The sequence below is a fragment of the Quercus lobata genome, chromosome 5 (assembly GCF_001633185.2).
Source record: "Quercus lobata isolate SW786 chromosome 5, ValleyOak3.0 Primary Assembly, whole genome shotgun sequence".
In the NCBI taxonomy this organism is placed as follows: Eukaryota; Viridiplantae; Streptophyta; class Magnoliopsida; order Fagales; family Fagaceae; genus Quercus; species Quercus lobata.
Genome location: NC_044908.1, coordinates 32,029,002 through 32,045,745, shown reverse-complemented (window position 1 = coordinate 32,045,745; position 16,744 = coordinate 32,029,002). Strand labels below are relative to the sequence as shown.

The 16,744-nt window shown below is 33.1% G+C and overlaps 1 protein-coding gene across 3 annotated transcripts; it reads left to right on the top strand.

Moving 5' to 3' along the window:
* Positions 1-8,081: 8,081 nt before the first annotated feature.
* LOC115991757 (formamidopyrimidine-DNA glycosylase) lies at positions 8,082-16,279 on the top strand. 3 transcript variants are annotated; one of them, XM_031115659.1, is made up of 11 exons: positions 8,082-8,433; positions 8,933-8,984; positions 10,103-10,160; positions 11,000-11,068; positions 11,184-11,309; positions 12,483-12,533; positions 12,908-12,985; positions 13,089-13,181; positions 13,251-13,341; positions 15,421-15,455; positions 15,539-16,279. In XM_031115659.1, the coding sequence occupies exons 1-11, from the start codon at positions 8,205-8,207 to the stop codon at positions 15,920-15,922; spliced, it is 1,266 nt and encodes a 421-aa protein (XP_030971519.1). In that variant the 5' UTR covers positions 8,082-8,204; the 3' UTR covers positions 15,923-16,279. The 3 variants fall into 3 exon arrangements, with proteins under 3 accessions (XP_030971519.1, XP_030971517.1, XP_030971518.1); XM_031115657.1 differs by lacking the exon at positions 13,089-13,181 and having other exon boundaries at positions 13,242-13,341; XM_031115658.1 differs by lacking the exon at positions 13,251-13,341 and having other exon boundaries at positions 13,089-13,188.
* Positions 16,280-16,744: the final 465 nt, after the last annotated feature.

Genomic DNA, 16,744 nt, shown 5'->3' with positions numbered 1-16,744 from the left:
ATAGTTGTTTATCTCTTTTTTGAATGCTTAGACAAACAGGTCTAATTAACATTATGGTTTTCACTTAAATACTTGGATGAACATGTTTGGGTGATTTTCTTTGTTCTTCTCATGATTGCTTGGATGATTGGTAGGCCTAAAAATAAATTTTCTTTTGCAATTATGTTGATGACAAATAACATGATTTCGTTTTCTTTCACATGCTTAGATGAACATGTCTAGGCTAGGAATTCTTTGTTTACATTAATTTCTTGGATGAACATGCCATTACTTTTATGCTTTCTTTAAATTTACATTGTCATCTAACAAATTTCACTTTTTGTTTCTCTTTATGTTAAATTCCCTAACACATATTTGTTTACAATTCTTGCAAATTAACATGTTTATATGATATATTGTTTGTATTTGTTTGACATGACATGATATTGGCCACCTTAACCTAGGAGACCGGTTTTACCGGGCAAGATGGGTGCTTAATCCCTTCCCATCTCGTAAATTAGCCTTTGAACTAAGATCAAAGGCTCTAGACTAGGCTCTTGTATATGCAATTTACATTTTTTAGAATGTAACTAGGAAACAAAGCAATGTAATTTACTTTCTTAGATTGTATTTAGGATCAAAAAAGTATTGTAAATTTTGTTACAAAATTGATGCAAATTGTCATATATATATATATATATATTAATACAACAAAAGCATTTTTTTATAGTGAAGATTTTCTTATTTTTCCATTTAAATTAAATAAGTAGCGACTCCATGTAAAACCCTCGATCTAGGGGGGAGTAAATTTACAGTGAATTTGACATTTTGAGCATCACGATCCCACCCGTTCGCGCGGATTAGGCCTAGTTTGAGAAAAAAAAATTTGGTGGGTCGGGGTCGTGGTCGCTCATAGGTTGGTAGAGAAGAGCTTAAACAATATTTTATCGAAAATCCCATCTCAAACAATACTCCTTTTCTTTGTAATTGTTCGTCCTTTACGAAAGCAAACACCTAGCATTCAGATCTTTGGTTTTAGAGGTTTCTATGATCTATCTCAAATTTTGCCTCTAGCTTGTTATGGGTTTGATTCTAGGGTTTTATCTGTTTATATGAACGCTAATTTGATGAAATCTGACTTCAGTTTTGTAACTTTTATTAGGTTTTCTATGTTTGTTATTTCTAGGTTTTTTTGAGGTTCATTAATTCAATATTGCAAGAAAATGTTTATTTTTCTTCAGAGTTGATAATATCTTTTGTATATATGATAGTGGAGCTTCAAGGTATTGGTTGTGAGCTTCAAAGTTGTTCGTGCAAAAAGAACAAGAATAGCAATTTTTTTTTTTTTTTGCTAAATGCAAATTGCACCAAGAAGTTTGAATGAAATTCATTTCAGTTGTTTAATTTTACTTTCATTCAATTGGGTGGTCTAAGTTTAAAATTTATTCAATTCAAGTATTTCTTACAATTTTGTATCTATTCAAAAAAAGTTTTTCTCAAGTGAAATTTTTTTATATAAAATTAATAAAAATTTCATAGATTTTTTATGTGAGATTTTTTTTTTTTCAAAAAATCTCTTTTCATTTGTTAATTGTATGCTTAGTGGCAATTTTTTAACAAAATTGGACTAAAAACCTGAATTGAATAAATTTAAAATTCAGATGGCTCAATTGAAAGAGAGTAAAATTAAAGAATTAAAATGAATTTTAATCAAATTTAGAGGATATAATTTATATTTTAAACTTTTTTATATTAAATAAAAATAGTATATTTGATCAATAGTACTTAATTTTAAGAATGGAGTAAATTACTCATTCTAGTGGTCTATTTTCCATACAATTCCTTTAAAAAAAAAAAATCATTGGACATCCCACCCTTCTCAAAGCTTCGACCGTTCTCAACCAACTAGCTATCCATAATCCGTAAGTTCAGTCAAATTATAGCTCGTATACATCTTCTCCCTTCTCCGTTATTTATTTTATCTATTTTTTTTTTTTTAAATGACTTGCTTGACAAAGTGGTGCCTGTGTGGTACCGCTTATTTTTATTTTTGAAAATATGCCCGTTTGGTAATTAAGTTTTGCGTAAGGTATTTTGGGTATTTTTGATATATGTGTAGGTGAAAAAATGTATTGAAATGTGAAAAATATGTGTTAAGTAGGATTACCAAACAAGCCGTTGTTTCACTTTCAAATGGTTGTACCTGTAAAAGAGTGAAATTTAAAATTTTGTACTTCAAAATATGTGGTTTGATAAAGCTGAGCCAAATGGTTTCAACTCACATTTCACATTTCATTTGATTATGTGATAGTGATATTATTTTTTTTTTTTTTTTTTTTTTTTTTTTTTTTTTTTTTGGTTAAAAGGCATTCATATTGAAACAAAAAAGGAGGGTTACACAGTTACAGCTGCCATATTGGCAACAGCAAGTCTAGCATAATACAACCATTATTATCCTTAACAACTAAAGTCTCAAGTTCAGCAGTAAAAGGAAATTCAAAAATAGCAAAGTCTTCCTCTATTGCACTGCCCCATTTGCCAGCCAATCCGCACACTTGTTGGCTTCTCTAAACACATGGGACACCCTTACTTGAGGAAGCTTGCCTGGGAGATACCTACAATCAGAGCGCAGGTGAGCATAGGCAGAGTTAGGATTCTTTTTTGAATTAAGCAGCCCCACAATCACCTTAGCATCTAATTCTACTTCCAGCTGCCTTATTCCCATATGATCTACTAAACTCAACCCATCTAATTCTGATTGCTTATAATTTTTATTATTTCGATAGTGTCCCGTTTGGTAACGGTGTTTAAATAACAAAAACTATTGTTTAAAGACTACAACATGTATTTTTATACACTTTTTTACTCACAAGTATTTTCACAAAACTTAAACAACATTACTAGAAATCTCTTATCAAACGGCATATTGGATTTTTCGAAGAATGTTTTCCAGGAAAAAAGAAATCATTATGCAGGTTGGCTTCAAGTAATACCTTTATCAAATTTGACATACCTGTACACTAGAAAAAGCCTGCCCCTCTTTGCGGATTCCTTGACGGTGTCTTGTTCGGGTTAGGTTAAGGGTCCGTTTAGATATCGCTTATTGTTGAAAACTGAAAACACTATAGCGAAATAATAATTAAATGTGTAAATAGTGCTGTGGGACTCAGTTTTAATGAAACTTTTGTTGAAAAAAGAGGTTTGTGGGTCCCGTGAACAGTGCACGGAATCCACTGAATACCGCTTATTGCCATAGAAACGCTCTTCTGAAAAAAAGAAAAAGAAAAGGTGAAACACCAAATGCAGTGCTTTTTAGCACTATCCAAACAGTCACTAAGTACTATTTTGCAAACGATATTTTTGCCATTATTAAACCCTAGATAACGAGAATAGATAAAATGAATGAATTGACGATAAGTAATGTGGGGCCAGAGAACTTACGACCCGGCCCACTCTCCACTAAGGCTCAGGGCCCGTGCCGAGGAGGGTAGTTGCTGAGGACGAGTAGGGAAAGACCAAATAGCCTAGAGACACAGTCGAGGATGACCCTGTCCTCGGCATCCCAAGACTTCAAAGGGAAGAGCGACATATCGTCGAAGGCTGCCTCCAAAAGGCCCTCAGAAGAAGAGGTGAGTAGAATGGGACCCACGTAGGGGTACGGTGTGGAGGTGGTTCAAGGTAAATACGTCTCCTCCGCATTGAATGCGTCCACAAACGTCCTAACCATATTAATGAGAAAAGACGCATGAACAGTGTGGCTTTGATTATTGCAACTAACAAAAAGTAAGGGGAAGCGGTTGATGGGACAGGTACTTGAATAGGCACCTGTCTGATCAACAGGTGGAGGGCCAGGATCAACCAAGAAGGGCTATATAATGTGAAGATTGATGCGCCAAAAAGGGGCTGGGAAAAAAGGTCAAGAACTAGAGCCTCCCAGACCGTATCGAGGAGAAAGACTCCTCGAACGAACATGGTTTAATTCTGTATGAACACCACGACTAACCACCGTTCGGTGACCAAGGCCTAGCCTTTCAAACCCACACTCTAAAAATTGTATTGTTTGGGGCCCTCAACGTGCGAACCCAATATCGTTTTGGGGTCGTCACGAATTGAGTCATTACAAGTAAATATTAAAGTATTGAAATGAAAAAAAGAAGAGTAAAGTTAGATGTTTGAGTTGAAAATATACCAAAATTGCGATGTAATTTATAATTTAGATGTTTTTTAGTAAATTAATTTTTCTATTTATAAAAAAGTAAATTTCTTTTTAAACTTTAGAGTTTTGAGTATTATTTCATTTATATATATATTTTTAAAGGTTTTTTTTATTTATTTAAATTTTAAACTTTCAAAATGTTTTATTTATTCCTCAAAGTTTCTACAAAAGTTTCTAATATTTCTTCTAAAAAAATTCACATTTTTTTATTAACTTGATACTCATCACATCACTAGTTTTTTTTTTTTGGCTTGATACATCATATCACTAGTTGGTTTAATTGGAATTTATTTCAAATATTGAGGTTTAAATTAAACCTACTTGGTTTGATTATAATTATTAAAAACTATATGATCTAAATGAATCTTTGGTGTCTTCACTTGATTATAAAAATCAGTCATCATAGAACGCATTACGTATGCCATATATTTGAAATACTATCATATTAATAAAAAAAAAAAAAAAGAATCTTTAATAGATTTTGATTTTGTTTTTCTTTTTATTTAATAATTCAATGCCTAAGTATAGTGCCATTTTAAATTATAATGTTTAAATGAATTTTTATTAGAATTTATTTTATTCTCTGTTTTTTAGGAAAATTTTTAATATTTTTTTATAATTCAATAATTAGGAAAATGGGAAAATTTAAAAACGAAAGTGCCAATTAAGTTAGAAGAATGTTGACAATTTTGTTAAAACTTTAAAAATTTAGAAAATATTAAATTTATATAGGTAAAGGTAAACTGCATATTTTGGTCCTTGATCATTATACTACATGTCAATTTGATCTCTAATATTTCAAATGTATCAATTTAATCCCTAACTTTTTGATAATGTGTTAAAATAGTTTTTGCCGTTAAGTAATGGATGAAAAATTCTGACGTAGCTAACGACCAAAATAAAAAATTATTTTTATGCTACGTTAGATAACACATGTACTGCCACATGGATTTAAAAAAAAAGAAAAAAAAAGAAAAGAAAAGAAGAGCTAGAAGACATGCAACACTTCTTGTAGTTTCTTCTTCATCTAGACCAAGAACAACAACTAGGATTGAAATTGGACTCTTTCTCTGAGCCCTACATTTTCTAAAGGTGAAAATACATTATTGGTCATTTAAGTTTACCCTGTGAGTACAATTGGTCCTTGAAATTTGAAGTGAACACTATTGGCCTCTCAAGTTTAGAAAATTAGCATTGTTAATCATTTTGTTAATTGCCGTTTTTATGATAGCTTATGTGACTAATGAAATAATGATGAGACATCTTTTTACATTCTTGGACCAACCAAAAAATACCACTTCAATTAGAAAATTATGTAAGCTCCAACTCACCAAAACTAACAGAAGCTTTTTTTTTTTTTTTTTTTTTTTTTTTTTTTTTTTCTGTAAATTTTAGAGTTCTGATCATCTCCTTTGCTGTCCTCTGCTACACAAAAAATTATGCACCCAAACCCACACATCCTAATATTCTTTGATCATGGCCATCAAAGCTCGTGATGGTCATCCACCTCTTTCACCCTCCATCATAGCTAAACTCATGAGTTTAGATAGAGGGTCAGAGGTTGACGGTGGAGAGAAGGTTGTGATTGAGTTGGGATAGAGGAGGGAAAGTGATGAAGGATGAGTGACGGTCCTGACAAAGTGAAGAGATTGTTAATTTTTAAGTTTGTTTTGCTTACGTGGACTTGACTTGGAATTTTAATTGATGTGGCGTATTTTGGTTGGTCCAAGTATGTACAAAGATGTCACATTATTTTTCCATTAGCCACATAGATAATAAAGCTAATGATAGTTAATAAAAGGACTAACAATGCACTTTTTTGAAACTTGAGGGACAAATAGTTATCATCTAAAATTTAGTGGATTAATTGTTTTCACAAGATAAACTTCAAGGACTAATAGTGTAGTTTCGCTTTTGCCTTTTCTAAAACACATGTAATATTCCTTTAATTGCCAAGAACATGAATAAAAGAAAAGAAAATAAAAATCTAAAACCTTAATATCATTAATTACTGAGGTTTAATGCTATTGAGGTTTTAGAATATTTTATTTTGTCCAAATTAGCATTCTTTATCCACTAACAACAGATTTTTTTTTTTTTTTTTTATAAGTCTAAGATTAAGTAGGGAGGGGATTCTTCTCTCTGTCCCCACGGTGGGAACTATGGAGGGGATTCTCCTCCTTGTCTCTCTGTTGCTAAGAAAAGGGAGATTTTTCTCCTTGTCTTCAACAGTAGAAGTTGTTTGTCCCTTCTATACGAAGGAGTGTTTTGTTTTGGGATTGTCCTTTTGTCTCTCTAGGGATATCAAGAGTATCTATGAAGCTAGTGGGGTGTTTTTGTTGTGGGGTTGGGGAAACGCTTTTCTTTTTGCGAGGAGCCTACTACTCATTCGATGTCAACTAATATGGACGAAATCACTGATACCTGGGTATTATGAGCGAAATCAATATTGCCCAACAAGGAGGAAGACGGCGGAGACTGAGAACGTAGGGAGGAGCACAGTAAGAGCGATGGAGGAAGGCCGTGCTGATGTGGTGCATATGAACGTTACTTCAGTTACAACTCCTGAAGTAACGCCCTCATTAATGCTGCCCTTAGCCACGCAGCTGGATTGGGCTTCAATGCCTGCAATTATTGAGGATTTAGTGCTGCCAAAGTCTACGCCAATTAGCAATAAGTCCAACTCAATTAATACACCTTCTATTTCGGTGGAGGTATTATTGGCAAGGATTGTTACACCCAATTTGGAGTCTACCAGCCAGCTAGCACGTACAATTGGAGTTAATCCAATTAATGCCTTGAAAAAATATTACAAGGGAAATCAATTTCAAGTGGCGGAATTAGTGGCAATTCGGGATAATAATGGAGCTGTGCTGGCTTCTTGTTCAAAAAAAATTCATCAAGCTTACAAGCCTGACAAGGTTGAGGTGCTGGTTGCTTTGAAGGCAGTTACATTTGTGCCTGAATTGGGTTTTCGAAGAGCTACTCTTGAAGGAGATTCTCTCGATCAGATTAAAGCTTTGAAGTCAACAGAGTGTAGCCTATCTCCAACAGGTCTGCTGGTAGATGATGTGAAAAGGGTTGCTAATAGTTTTGAACAATTGTTGTATTCTCATGTTAAGAGAAACGGCAATAGGGTTGCTCATAGTCTGGCGAAAAATGCATTACGCATACCAGATTTTCAAGTATGGATGAAAGATGTTCCATCACATATTGTTTCGATTTTAGATTTGGATGTAATTGTTTCAAGTTAATAAAATAAATCAGCTTGTTTCTCAAAAAAAAAAAAAAAACAACAGAGATTTTTTTGATTTTGATACAACACTAAAAAGTTAGGGACTAAATTGACAAATTTAAGATTGTTAAGAATCAAATTGACAATATGTAAAGTGTGAGACCAAATATGTAATTTAGGAACATTTATCCAATTTCACATAAAAGTTTTCTAATGGTTAATGACCAATTAAAAAAAAAAAAGAAATGGCAAATTATAACTTATTAACTCGTGGTTTGGCTGAAATTTAAATTGCTTACCTGTGGTTTAAAATTTGACACTTTACCTCATGAGATTTGACTGAAATGCAAAATTTAAACTGCCTACCTGTGGTTTGAAATTTCATGATGCAAGTGTTTCGTTTGATTTTTTTTTTTTTTATCTGATTTGATCTTATATTTTTATGTTTTTGAAGAAGAGAAATATAAAAATGGAGTAAAATCACATATTTAACCATATTTTTAACGGATGTCACGTGGGTTAAAGAAATCTAAGTGAATTAGCCTGAGGTGATTAAAGTATTAAATTTTAATCTACGTGTAGGCCATCTAAATTTTAATCCACGTGTAGTTTCCCTTAAAAAAAAAAGAAAAAAACGAAAAGCAACAAGACCAACACAGATTCCATTTTCCATTAGTCTTCACTCTCATTCTAGAGCCCCAAAAAAAGCGCGCGAAAAGCAAGAACCCCATCACAGTCACAGACCAGACCGTACTGTAAAGTCAAAGAGAAAAAATGCCGGAACTGCCGGAAGTGGAGGCGGCGAGGCGGGCGGTGGAGGAGCACTGCCTCGGCAAGAAGATAAAGAAGGCCATAATTGCCAACGACACCAAGGTCATCGACTCCGTCTCCGCCTCTGACTTCGAGGCCGCTCTCTTGGGCAAAACCATAATTTCGGCCCACCGCAAGGGCAAGAATCTCTGGCTCCACCTCGATTCACCTCCCTTCCCTTCCTTCCAATTCGGTACTCTTCTTTTCTCTCCTCCCAAAAACCCTAACTTTGAATTTACTAAGGCCGTGTTTGGCTTGTGCTTATTTATTTATTTATTTTCAGAATTCGTTGTTCGCTTCACTAACATGCTTTTTGAAAACCAAAATGTAAAAATTATTAGTGTGGACATTTTCTTGAAAAATGTGTATACTTTGGTGTGGAAGTGAGGACATTGGAGGCTTAGGATGAGTTGTAGACCCAGACATCTTAGTTAAATAGCTATCAAATAAGCTTAAATTTTCATTATTTAGCAAAATAATTAATTTTGCTTGAGTTGGGCAAAATCACAGTTGTAAAACATTATATACTGGCAATAAAGATAGGTTGAATTTTAAGCTAAAAACAAACGAACAAAAAAAAAAAAAAAGCACATTTTTTTGGCTTGTTTCTCTTGATTGTAGAATTTTATGATCTTTATAATTACATTTTTTAGGCTTACTTACTTTACTTTGTTTGGTATTATGTCTTACAGGGATGTCAGGTGCTATATATATTAAGGGTGTTGCAGTTACAAAATATAAGAGGTGAGGCATGGTTGGATATATGTGTCCTTTTTTTATTTATTTATTTTTTCAGTGTAAGTATTATGTAAAATTTCCAGTGACCCCATTAAGGTTTGTCATATAATAGTTTCAATTAATTCATAGTGTTTGAAAGCGAATTGGCACAGTTTCTCAAACTCTGTTGCATACTTTTGCATAAATAATGTTTCTTTGGAAAGAGAAAGCTCTTGTATGATACAAACACAAATGACAAACCCGTGCATTGCTGTAAAAAAATAAGAACCCGAAATGACAAGCTTAATCTAGACAAAACTGTATTCTTGTTCTTCTTTTTTTGATTTCCTTGATCTTTGTAATTGTAGGTGTTAATTTGCCGTGTGGCTCTTGTATACTATCCATGTACTTGGTCTTTGCCCTTTTTGCTTTTACTTGTAAAAAAAAAAATTGTATTCCTACAGTTTGAGCTTTTCCAATCTTTGACTATAGTGGGGATATTTTGTAATTTTATGTATACCGCCACATATTTATATAATTGCAAGTACAAACTATATCTTGCTATATGCATAGAGCAGGACATGTATGCTTGGATGCTCTATGCTATAAATTTGGAGTGTATAAAGCTTCATGTTCAAATAAATTCTAAATTGTTACAGAACTTTAGTCTTGATATTTCTGTTTTCAGGGCTGAGGTGAAAGTCTTTCTTTTGAAATATTTTCTTGGCGTGGGTTTGTAATGCTCCTGGTATTTGATGAAGAAGTTGCTTTTATGTGAATGCCAAATCAATGGTATTTCTGCATATTAACAAAGTAAGCCTGAAAAGGAAAAAGAAATAGAAAAAAGAGTTTGATCAAGAAAAGTTTTGCTGATTTTGGAAGTTTAAAAGTGAAATAGATAATTATGTGAACTAATCAGTTTAAAGAGTTTCTCAGGAGCTTTTTCATATTTGTTGGTTCTGCAAAATCTGAAACTTTTCCACAAATACAAGCTGTATATAATATTGACAAAATTTCATGTGTTTATTATGATAACTATCTCAGATGATTAAACTGTTTTCAATAAATGTCTGTTTTCTTATAGGGATCACAATTTGCACAATAATTTCAAATTGTTAAATGTAATAACAGAATGTTGTACACAGGTCTGCTGTAAATGACACCGATGAATGGCCTTCCAAATATTCAAAGTTTTTTATAGAAGTAAGAATTTCGCCCCTTCCATTGATGTCAATCTTTCAGCCTATGTACACATTTTTTTTTCCCTTTATTAATGACATCATTGACATGGGGTCATGCCTCACCCCAATTCTGTGAATTAATGTACTTTCACGTAGGTTATACTGTGGTTCACATCATTTATTTACAAATCCATAGTTTGAATGTCACTGTTGCGAGTGAGCTTTGGCTCAAATGGCACTTTTTCCTCCCACAATAATGGATGGAGGGCAAGGTCGGTTCAAAATCCACTAGGTGTATATAACTTACCAAGAAAAAACTAGATGAATGTTGTTTTTATTAGAATACATGCCTGTAATGTATATTTGTCTGTTTTCAAGTTTTTTACTTATCTCATTACATTTTTTTATTTAGTATAATTTAAAAATGTATACATATTTTTTGGGTAATAAGGAAAGAACTCATTAGAAAAGCAAAAAATTGGTGCAACCCAAGTACACTAGAAGTATACAAGAGAGTGACCAATAGTTAAGAACAAAAATTACAAAGATCAAGCATCTCAAGTAATTAATTAGCTTGTTGTAAATTTATCTCTTTGTAAAAAGATGCACAAGGTATCACAAAGCATATAACAAAGTTTGGTCCATCTAGTTGTATTCTTCTTGTTTTTAGCATTTGAGTGGGTGGGCATTTTATGTTGTTTCGTCCTCACACGTGTTATTCACACCATTTTGTAAGCTAATATATGGACTTCTCTCTCTCTCTCTCTGAAGTGATGAGATTGCACTCTTATGACTTTAAGATCTTTTGCATATATTTGAACACTTGATTAGTATTATAACTCATTGAATGTCCTTGTGCAGCTAGATGATGGTTTGGAGCTGTCTTTCACAGACAAGAGGCGCTTTGCTAAAGTCCGCTTACTCAAAGATGTATTATTATATCATTTGCTAATCAGCTTGAAGATTTCCATGGTCTTTCTTGTATTTATTTTATGAAACTTTATAGGCATTTTATTAAGCTTTCCCAATGGCTTTGTTGATACAGCCAGCTGCAGTGCCCCCCATATCTGAGCTTGGCCCTGATGCATTATTGGAGCCTATGACTGTTGATGAATTTACTGAATCGTTGAGCAAGAAGAAAATTGCAATTAAGGCTTTATTACTTGACCAGGTTAAAGCTGCTTTGCTCACTTTCTTTGATGTTCCTAAGACTATCATGCCTACAAATCTCTAGATGATTTCTGCATAAGTCAGATTTATGCAACCTGTGAATGTTTTCTTGGGAACATCAGTTTTATGCATTTATCCATGTAGTCTCTTCTATTTCCCCCCAATATGGTTAGATGTGTGCAATTTTTTACCCCATAAACTCTGAAGTGATGTGATCAATGTGTAAAGCTTAATTATGTATTTTGAAGGATTAGCTTAACGACAATCCGGATGAGATTTCATTCTTGCATGTAGTGTTATGACTTCTGAGATGTAATTTAGAGCTAACATATGGATTGTGACAAAGTAGATTAGTAATTTAGTATTATGGATTCACGTCCTTTTTTTTTCTTCTCGTATATGACCTCTTGTAATGTCTTTTTCAAGCATTTAAACTAACCAGTTGCAAGATTTTCTCTTTGGTTGAGTTGATCATAATGATTTTGGACTCCATATACTAATTAGACTCTTTGTTGCCACTTTCTATATCCAGATATTGTAAGTGATATGATTTTGGTGAAAAATGAAGCTACCTTTTGCTTACAAGACATATTTGTAGTATAGCCAAAAGAATTACGAATGAATAGGAGTGAGATTTGGAAAGAAAGGGAATGAATGAAATCTACCACATTTTCAATATTGATAGTCCCTAAGGCACAAGACCATTAAAACAAATTCCAAGTAAAAGATGACTTAACTCGGACCACTGAAACAATTCAAATAAAAACCTTTTAACATATCTCCCATTTGCCACACTAGTTAATTTTGTTAAGATATAAAGGGAGATTCAATTTAAGAATGAAATTGACCTGATTTTGAAAGTTGGGGGACTAAATTGACACAATTAATAGTTGATGGGGGGCTTACATTGACACAATTAATAATTGAGAGGAGTTCAATACCAATGAATACTAACCATGAAAAAAGAAAGCATATAAACAAAAGAGTCTAAATTGATCACTCCATGTGATTGACTCAAGCAGGGGAACCATTCTTAGTTTACTTTTCCATTTTGCCAGATTCCATTTAACCTTATGATTTTTAGATTTCCTTGGAGTACAATCTGTGCTTTGAAGGTGCAAGCATTAGAATAACCTTGTTAATTTTCATTTTTCTCATATATAAATGTTTGCAGAGTTATATTTCAGGCATAGGCAATTGGGTTGCAGATGAAGTGCTATACCAAGTAAGTCTGTTCTTTATATCTGATATCAATTAAATTTTATTTTCAACTATGACTTATGGTTCAGATTTGTGTCTTTAGTTTGGAACTCATTCTGAGATATTTGGTTATACCTTTTGAGTTTCATACTATCATATTTCTTCAGCTGGATGTATATAATTCAAGAATATTAAATGTTTGTTGGCTTCATGCAGTAACTTTTATTTTTGTAGCTGCCATTGAGCTCTAGCTCAAATGGTAGTTCCTTCTCTTTTAATAGTGACCCACTGGGTGCATTTGTAACTTACCAATAACTAATATATATATATATATATATATTGCTCTTCTGCAATTTGAATTGTGGACTTCAGTGACAAACTTTTTATATTTCCTCACAGGCAAGAATTCATCCACTGCAAAGCTCTGCCAGCATGTCCAAAGAAAACTGTGCAACTTTGCACAAGTGCATAAAGGAGGTGGGTTATAGTCTTTTGTTCTGGACCATTTCCTAGCAATTTAGAAACATTGTTTTGTGGATCATGCATTCTTCGTTAAAAATATAGAGGACAATACATTTAGGTTATTCAATATGCGGTTAGAGTTGATGCCGACAGCAGTCGCTTTCCTCTTGAGTGGATTTTTCATTTTCGATGGGACAAAAAGCCTGGAAAAGTTAATGGTAAGATACTTCTATTATATGTGATCATTTTGACTGAAGAATTGATTTTACAGGTCATTGAGAAAGCAATTGAAGTTGGGGCAGATAGTAGTCAGTTTCCTAAAAACTGGATATTTCATTCCCGTGAAAAGAAGTCTGGGGCTTTTGTTGATGGTTTGGCTCCTGATCTTTTGTGATATCTCATATAAAACTATAGTAAATTTGTTGTGGATTGTATGCATACTTGTGCAATATATCATATTTGGTGATCTTCAAAATAGAGAAAAGACTACTTTTATCACTAGAACTATTCAAATCATAACCAACTTGATAAATAAAATAATTAAATCATAAAAATAGTACTAGCACATTGTAGCTATTCACTGAGATCTTTCACAGCGACAGTAGTTTTTCATAAATGTTACTGTTTTCTCTTTACTGCTGCAAGATTATAATTATAATAATAATAGTTATTGTTATTGTTATTATTATCTATCAAAATTTAAATAATCTATCTATTAAAAAAAATAGTTATTGTTATTATTATTATTATTATTATTATTATTGTTTGCTTCTAAATGGTCAATTCTCCATTGTGTCCTATGGTGTATTTGGCGAGAACGGAACTCAAGATGTTTCGAAGGGAAGGAACGGTCTATATCTCAGAATTTAAATCTCTTCTTCACACCTTGTTGGAGTGGAGTTCCCCCTTTAATCTTTTTTCTTGTTCTAATTTTTTAGAAATGCTTGATCTTTGTAATTTATGTGTTTGATGTACTGTTAACCATGTACACCCCTGGTGTACCTGGACTTTTGATTAATACAATTCCGTTATTTATCAAAAAAAAAAAAAAAAAATGGTCAATTCTCCTTCAAAACACATGGCAAACATCTCTACTTCGGAATGTTTTGTGCTCTCCATTTTGAGCAATTGACTCTCTAGGTTTTTTATTACTATTATATATCATCCGCTGTCTTTTGAATTTCTAGTTAGTTTGATGATGTCCTGAGACCAATGTCAAACTTGAAGGATCCAGATTATTATCAATTCAACAACTTTCTTTTCTACTTTCATTCCCCCCACGCCCACACTCCACCACCCCCCCCCCCCCCCCCCCCCCAAAAAAAAAATTGCGTATTAAGTACTATTGGTGTGTAGTTACGTGTGTGGGTGTATTAAACTATTAATCAAATATTTTATGATTAGGTAATGAATATTCAACTGTGGGCAAGTATAACTCAATCTGTAGGATGTAAAATCGAAAACTTCAGCTGTCAAAACTGTAAGAGATTTTTGGATGCACAGCAGTAGAAAGTTCCATTTTGGATCCTATATTGATGTCTCAAAATCTTAATAGGGGTTGTAAAGAATCATGCTAATATAAGAATCTTGAAGAGTAATCTTGTAGCCAAAAGAAAGGTAGGGATTAGAAATGGAAATACTTCTCTTACATGGGAAATCTGCTTCCTTGTACAAATTACATGAAAATGATTATGTTGAGTATTTCTCACTATTAAATATGCTATAGGAGAAATGAGAGGAATTATTATCAATGATTATTGCTTCCCACTACATCTACTTGTTTGTGCTTCTAAAGCATATGAATGGAAGATGCATTCTAAGCCCACAAATACTAGCCTAATGTGCTCATTTCAGGTCTCCACATATACGTGGTTGGATTAGTAATAATTAAGACAAAACATTTTCTTAATCTATATTGGATAATGTTATGGTATGATGTAACTACCTTGGTTTCTGTAGACAATTCTAATAAAGTAAATTAATTAATTTGAATTGGTCAGCTTGGATGATATTTCAAATTTAGAAAACCTAGCTAGTCTATCAGTGGATTTCGTATATATATATATATATTGATAAGTAGGATTTCATGTAAAATTTGAATTCTCATTGCAAATAATGATATATTGGCCCTTCCACATGTTAGTGTTGAATATCCATTCATTTGATAGGCTCTATTTCTAATCAAAATTCTTTCAAGCGCAAGGCTGTTGTGAGGGTGTCTATGTAAAGCTTGATAAGGTCTCTTATGTTATATATATATATATATTTATATATATATATATATATATATTAGTGGGTTGGTGGATGGGTGTGTTAGATCAAATAAACTAGGTTTATTTGTAATCAAGAAAGAATAGGTCAGTTTCTTATTTTGTTTTTGGAGCACATTTTAACCTTTGCTTTTAGAATATTAGACAGATATTTATGAATGTCCATGTAATGTTTGACAGGGAAGAAAATTGATTTTATCAATGCTGGTGGCAGGGTATGTCACTCTCAAACAAGACCCGTTTATGTTTTATTGTTTTATTTTGTGGTTGATGTGCTGAGCGTGGTTTTTGGTCTTAGACAACAGCCTATGTACCAGAGTTGCAAAAGCTAAGTGGAAACCAAGCTGCAAAAGTCGCAGCTGAACCAAGAAAGAAAACTTCAAAGAGAAAAAGTGGTGGGAATGATGACACTGATGAACTATCAAACGAGGAAGAGAAAATTGTTGAAACTGATCAACTGAAGAAAGGACCGAAGCCTAGAGGTCGAGGAAAAAAGCCTCCAATGAAAAGAAAATCTGATGACAGTGATGATGATGAGGCTGGTGATGATAACAGTGATGATGATGAAGTTCAAAAGAAGACAACGAAAAAAACCACTACTAAGCAGGCAAAGGCAGAGAAGGCATCCAAGAAAAAGGTGCAAAGCAGTCAAAATAGTAAGAAGCCAAAGAAAGCAAAGTAGGTGGCTATTGAGATATTTAGAAGGCAGTCAATCCCAGATGCGTTTTGGAGGAATGGAATGACGAGTATTTACTGTTGTAACTATTGTTAATAGTTCAACCTTTTTGTCATGGAATTTGGTCAGTCTTGATATTGTGGCTGCCTTGCTTGTGAATTTCATGACTTCTGTTATGCGGTAACTTCTATAAGGTACTTGGAAGCTTGGGATTGCTCGTTCAATTGCACCTAAGAAATGTTTTGGTGTATAATGTGTGAAATGTTCAATTTACTCTGAAAGTGGTTTGCTATCTTCTGCCTTGAAAAAAGGAAAAAAAAGAAAAAAAACAAGAATCTCCCTGGTTTTTAAGGGTGGCAGATAGTTCAGCTTAGCCTCATCTTGGTTTTTGTGTTCAATTGCAGATCGCACAAAATACATTTAGAAAATTCTTGAACTATTACTGCATTTCCTGATTTGTAAAAATTAAAATGTATTACAGAACTTCAATCCTTTGGTAAAATCTGAAATTTTAAATAATCAAATGCTGACGAACTTTTTAAGAAGTCTGCTGTATGAGTTTGCGCGCATTGCAGCAATGAACTGAAAATTGCAACTTTTAATGAGATCAAATGAGAGCGATGGGGTTTTGATTACTTGGCTTAGTAGATGGTTTTCCTTACCCCAACATATGCAATTTAAAAAAATTCTGGGGGTTTTTCTCTTGACTCAGATACCGTGTTTCTGGAAAAACTCTTGCTAGAAGAATATAGCCATGACTTATAAATATATATATATATATATATAAATTTTCTTTCATGATAAAAAGAATGCTTGTGAGTGTGGTCG

Coding starts and splice junctions, on each gene's coding strand:
- LOC115991757 (XM_031115659.1), top strand. CDS start 8,205: ATGCCGGAACTGCCGGAAGTGGAGGCGGCGAGGCGGGCGGTGGAGGAG. Junction 11,310..12,482: donor AGGCTTTATTACTTGACCAG/GTTAAAGCTGCT, acceptor AAATGTTTGCAG/AGTTATATTTCAGGCATAGG. Junction 12,534..12,907: donor CAGATGAAGTGCTATACCAA/GTAAGTCTGTTC, acceptor ATTTCCTCACAG/GCAAGAATTCATCCACTGCA.